At 38.1% G+C, this 5,794-nt stretch overlaps 1 protein-coding gene across 1 annotated transcript; it reads left to right on the top strand.

Moving 5' to 3' along the window:
- Positions 1-841: 841 nt before the first annotated feature.
- Positions 842-5,427, top strand: GTF3C6 (general transcription factor IIIC subunit 6). The gene is made up of 5 exons (XM_010166819.1): positions 842-921; positions 2,725-2,788; positions 3,368-3,412; positions 3,552-3,662; positions 4,904-5,427. The coding sequence occupies exons 1-5, from the start codon at positions 853-855 to the stop codon at positions 5,197-5,199; spliced, it is 585 nt and encodes a 194-aa protein (XP_010165121.1). The 5' UTR covers positions 842-852; the 3' UTR covers positions 5,200-5,427.
- Positions 5,428-5,794: the final 367 nt, after the last annotated feature.

The raw sequence follows: 5,794 nt of genomic DNA, 5'->3' as shown, positions 1-5,794 counted from the left end.
GGGCTGGCGGTGGGTCGGGCACAGAGCCAGCGCCTTCCCCGGGAGCTGCCGGGTGTCCCGGTGCCTCTGCCCCGCAGCGGTGGGGTTCCCAAAGCCGCTCCCTGACGGCTGTTCGGCTCCAGGTTATCTGGAAAACGCCGTTGTCAGCACTCGTCCAGTGTCAGTTGCTTCCTATCTCCACAGCATCTGAAAATACAAACTATGGCTCATCTAATATTGTGTGTTCACGGAGATTTAGTAGATGATGATTCTTGAAAGCTCTTTTTGTCCTTGAATAAAAGGTTTTTCAAGGTGGCAAAATTTTTTGTTTTGTTCTTGCATTTTTCTTACCCAAAATTGTAAAGAATTATGAACAGGAATTTATTTCAGGGCAGTGCGTTATAAAGAGTTAAAGGTAACCATTTCAAGCAGCATGTTACTTAAACTCTTGCTATAGTGCCTTCCTTATTTAGGTAGGTACTAAAGCTTTAAAAAATGTATTTTGGAATACGTAGCTGTTTATATTGTTACAATTAATAAATAACCCATATTGAGTTCACCCTTGAAAAAGGAGCTCCCTTTCTAGCTAGGAAGAAAAGGCCTGGAATTTTGGGTGTGAAACAGGTGTATGATGGAGCAGTGGGATGCTGCATTCCCCAGGGTACTGCAGTACCTCTCTGCCATTTTCTCTAGACAAAATGCAGAGTAAGTCAGATTTGGGGTCTGTTTATTCTGAAGGTCTGTGTCTTTGTGTGCTGGGTTTTTTGTTTTGGGTTGTTTGTTGTTAGGTTTTTTTGTTTTGTTTTTCTCCTGATTTCAAATATATCAATTACAGATGTACGTTACAAACTTATCTTGTAGGAGCAACTGGTCATGGTGGAACTGTCAGGAATTATTGATTCAGACTTCTTAGAAAAATGTGAAAACAAATGCAAGATTTTGGTGAGTGATTACAGCACAATAGGAAAGGGGTAAGTCAGTACACGTGTACACAGGGGACTGAGGCTGTTTCTAAATTCCTTGAAGTCCGTAACATTTAGATTAAATCTTTGATAGAGAACTCTGTGCACTGTCTTCGCTGTATTGCTGCAGGTTGTGAGCTGTTTCTTTGTCAGAAATGGCATATGGTCCTTGAATATACTATTTTATAAATGCAAAATGTTTCCAAATTGCACTGTATTTACAATTTTTTTTTTTTTCTGTAGATAATGCCTGGCAAGTTTGAGTGTTGTAAATGCAAAGGATAATTTGGTCTTAAGCATTTGGTAAACAGTTTTGGACGTTGCCTTCACTTATGTTATTGTAAGAATCTGACATACTTGTCCTTTTCCTTTGAGTTTTTTTAAACACTTTGTTCGGGATAAATTTTATTCGCCTTTCAAAATCTACTTGGAGTATGTGAGCTGTGCAGGTAGGTAGTACGAGTATTAGACCTTTATTAAAGACTGCACAGATGGAAGAGAACATCTTGGAGTATGCTACTGATCAGAAGATATGTGAGGTGGTAAAGTCAGTTCTGAAACTGTCAAATGTAGAGATACAATCAAAATTCATAATTTATCTGTCACTGGATAGATGTCCTTTTATAAGCAGATTTGCTTCCTGGATCTGACCTAAGTCACTTGAAACGTATTACACAGATGGTTCATTACTGATGGCTGAATGGCTACATATTCTTCATTAGTGTTAATGAGATTCTTTTAAATGTTGTGCTTTGAGATTCTCTTGTAATCTTGCTAGAAAAACCTTTAAGTATCTATACTGTATCCAAATCTACTTTCACTCACTCCAAAAAGTAAGCATTCCTTGAGATTTTTTTGAAACAGATGACTGTTGTTAAAACTCCCAATAAAAGATTCTGCTTTGTATTGTTCTGTTTAGCAAGTTTGCTGTGATGCTGGTCACATGAGGGGAAGACAGTCTCCATTTTTGCATGGTCTGAAACCAAATGCAATCAGCCAAAGAAATAAAGTTTTGAATTTTAAAAACCTTAATGCTGCTGCCTAGAACTGCTTATTAATTTTCTATAGTAAAAAAGAGAATCAAAAATATGTTCTACATGTTAATATAATACTATTGATGTTCTCAACTTATGCAGCAGAAAGAGAATCCCAGAGCTTAAATCTTGCTGATCTTAGATACTTTTGTTTGTTAAAAGTACAAAGGGAAAACTGCACAAATTCCTGTCAACCTGTGTGATATTCTGTATTTTGTGCAATTTACCACAGAGTCTTATCTTCAAAACTTTTAGCAGGTGCTTACCTTCATGTCCTGAAGAATGTTGATGTTCACAATGTACTATTAGAAGACATTTTGCCTCAATTATTATATTCTGTTCAGGCATTAATTTTTATCAAAATATAGTTCATAGATATATCTTACATTAAGAATAATGGGATCCTGGCCTGTATATTTGGAAGAGGCCCGCTGCAGAGGAATCCTGCATAAATCCTGTTTTAAAGATGTGTTTTTCTTCATATGAAGTTGATAGTTTGAGAAAGTTTTACAGTCTGGAATACATTCCTTTTCTCTAATACCAAAAGAAACTTTATTTCACATTTATAGCATTATGGAATAGGTATTTTACTGTTATTACCTTATGGGGTTTTTTTAAACTATTTATCTTTTCAAGGAATCAATGTAATCTGAGTTCTGCTATATCTATCTTCTCTGGTCTCACAGCAAGAAATTTGCCTGGAGTAATGGAGACCTGACATCTGTGCAATTTTGTCTTTCTTTTTATAGGGAATAGAGACAGAGAGGCCCATTTTACAAGTGGACAGATATGTATTTGCAGGAGAATATGAAGGTAGGAAAAACGGTGTGGATACAATCTCTCCTTTTTCATGTGACCCAAAGAACTTTCTTAAGGTCAGTTAACTGCACTGTGAAGGGAGAACATGGGCCTGTGAGGTGCTGAAGTTCTGGGTGGTGTTTGTGCAACACCGCGTAGAGCAGCACCGGTCTGAGTTCGCTGCTAAATTAGCCTTGCCATCCCTGTTACATACTGGAAAGTAGGCCTGGGAAGCTGACTCCAAGCTGGTATTTCTGCAGGGAGAAATGTGGGACATAAAATGCCTTATAGTAAGTGTTTGTTTTCTCCTGTATAAGCAGGACTTGTGCAATCTGTAGTTCTCCCATTTGCCTTAGGGTGACAATATCGGTCTGGAAGAAAATGGTCTGGAGTCTTCCCTTATAATGACCACAATACTCCTCCTGTCTGTCCCTGAGTTGGCAGTGTGGTTACCAGTGCTGGGCCTTTGCAAGGGGCCAGAAGCATTCCCAGAATGTTCCCAAAACTCTGCCAGTGGGTGCAGTATCTGCAACTGATATAAATTAGTCTCTAAGACTTTCTCTCTTTTTTTTTTTTTTTTTTTTTTTCCCATAGATACTTTGGGAACCTGTGTGGTTTTTGAAGAAAACACAGAGCATGGTAATTGTTGTGATTTGATGTCCTGTTCGTTGTGGTAGCCTGGGAGGTTAAAAATAATACTTATCTGTTTCAGTTCATAGTGGAATTCACTATAATGATTGGGTTTTGGGTATTGGTTTTTTTCCTCTCTTCCTACTAGATGCAGAAGGCAACCAAAAAGTGCAGCTGAAATACAAGTGCCACACAATGAAGAAGTTGAACATGACACGGACACTTCTGACAGAAAAGAAGGAAGGAGAAGAGAATGTTGGTTAGTGCCTCTGCCCTTATGCCTAGGGACGTGGATGGATTATGCTTAGGAGTGTCAGCCTTGATTAAGTGTTTGATTCAAGAGCATGCAGGAAGTTAGAGGAACTTTCTTTTTTAGACAACAAATGTGTATATTTAAATAGAAAAATACAAAACAAAACACACACAAAAAGCAGATTCCTTTTGACCAGTGTTGCCTCTAGAAGTGGCTAGTAGGAGATTCCTCAGAAGACTATAAGAGCATATCCTGACAAAGAGTTTTCATCTGGACTAATGTGCCTTTAGTCCATAAGGGCTCTGTCATCTTCACTTGCTTTTTGAACCCGTCCATACTTTTGACTTCTACCACTTTTTATGAGAGTTAGTTTTCAAATCACATTTCTGTTGTATGGAAAAAGTACAGCTTTACAATTTTTCTTGATTGTTTGTTTGCTTTTGTGGTTGTTACAAATGCACAATCTGGTGCTTCCAATGAGTGCGAGTTACTTATTTTGTTATCAGGATTAGGAGATAAGTCAATCCCTACTTGTCTTCCCAGTACAGCTTTATAAACATCTGCCCCCTCTGAGGTGTCTTCTCCAAGTAAAATTCTAGTCTCTGTCTTTTTTGTTGTGTTTTTGTTTGTTTTGTTGTTGGTTTGGTTTGGGTTTTTTTTAAAGTCTGTTGCCATGTAGAGTTAACTTTACTCTCACCAATTCTTATTTCTCTTTTCTAGTTTTACAGTAGGGGTTGAGCAGGACACAGTATTTGTGACATGGACATAGCATAGTTTTGTATCTTGACATTTCTGCTTTTCATTAATTTCCTAATAATTTAATCTCCGTTGTGACTGCTCTTTAGAGACTGAGCTGGTGACATCAATGAACCATACACAACGCTTCCAGTATCTAGATAAAAAACCTGTAGCTATATGGCTTGGATAAGCCTATACATGTTGTTGTTAATTTATCAACAGTTAAGTTTCTCTTCATTTTAAGCTGGCCTTTCTTTATCAAATGCCTTTCTGTGATTCATAGCCTTATTTTTCAAGGAAAATGAATGGTTTAAGCCCCATGGTGAGACTCGCCACAAAAATTAGTGTTGGTCCAAATTCTTGAAAGACATCTTTCTGTCCTAAGTAATTCTTTTACTTAAATGTTAGTCAAGCTCAGCCTTAATAACAGCGAACTTAAACTAAGAAAAAACTGCTGGTATCTCTTAACTTCTTTTGTCACTAATATCAATTTCCCTCCTTTGCATCAGGTGGAGTGGAGTGGTTACAGATCAAGGACAGAGATTTTTCCCACAGCAGGCCTAATACGATTTGCAGTTTTCTGCGTGAAAAGGAAGATTCTGAGGAGTCAGCTCAGGCCCAAGACAAATTGACTGAAGAGTCAGAGGGAGAGGTGAGTGGCGGAGGAAATTCTGACATGAATTGTGATCTGGAGAAGCAGCACAGCTTGGAAATAGATGCTTCTAGTCCCCTGCCTGACAGCCCTGCTTCTGGGGCAGAGGATTCTCCTTCAGGAAGTGTTGCCTTAGATGATGCCCCTCCATGATAGCAGCTCTGATCTTTGCAGGATTTCTTCATGCAGTTAATGGGCCAACTTCTAAATGCCAACTTTTATAGGCTGTGGCATGATTTCCAATTTAACTGAGCAATTAATAATGGAAAAATGGACATTGTGCTCTTGTGCATTGCTTTTACATCTGGATTATACTGGGAAGGGCTTAAGTGCTTTTTTTTTAAAAAAAAAATGCTGATTGGAAATGTGTGGATCTCTACCTCAAAACTGAAGAAGAGGAAATGGTTACATAATTTTAAAAAATCCTACCTTAGAAAAATGTTGATGTATTGTACAGTGTGGGACGTTTTGTAAAAAGAAAAAAAGTTGTTTAAAATAAAGTAAGTTCTGAATTTTTCAAGTACAGCTTCACCTTGTGTGTCATACTCAGCTGCATACCGTGTCTGTTCTCGTACTGCAGTTATTGAAAGAAAAAATAGAGTAAGTGTGGCTTTTATTACTTGTTTGATTCCTCATCAAAGTGCTTAGTTTGGATTTTCTCAAGCGTCCTTTGTCCCCTTGATGGATCTTGGAAATCCTTCTTGTGAGAAGGGACTTCAGGAGGTCTCTTGTCCACCTTCCTACTTAA

Source organism: Antrostomus carolinensis, unplaced genomic scaffold (assembly GCF_000700745.2).
Source record: "Antrostomus carolinensis isolate BGI_N321 unplaced genomic scaffold, ASM70074v2 scaffold22874, whole genome shotgun sequence".
In the NCBI taxonomy this organism is placed as follows: domain Eukaryota; kingdom Metazoa; phylum Chordata; class Aves; order Caprimulgiformes; family Caprimulgidae; genus Antrostomus; species Antrostomus carolinensis.
This window is presented reverse-complemented; position numbering and strand designations above follow the sequence as displayed.

Bases quoted from the DNA above. Each gene is read 5' to 3' on its own strand.
- GTF3C6 (XM_010166819.1), top strand. From the start codon at position 853: ATGGTGGAACTGTCAGGAATTATTGATTCAGACTTCTTAGAAAAATGT. The intron at 2,789-3,367 runs GTAGGAAAAACG...TTTTTCCCATAG, and splicing joins ATTTGCAGGAGAATATGAAG to ATACTTTGGGAACCTGTGTG. The intron at 3,663-4,903 runs GTTAGTGCCTCT...CCTTTGCATCAG, and splicing joins GGAAGGAGAAGAGAATGTTG to GTGGAGTGGAGTGGTTACAG.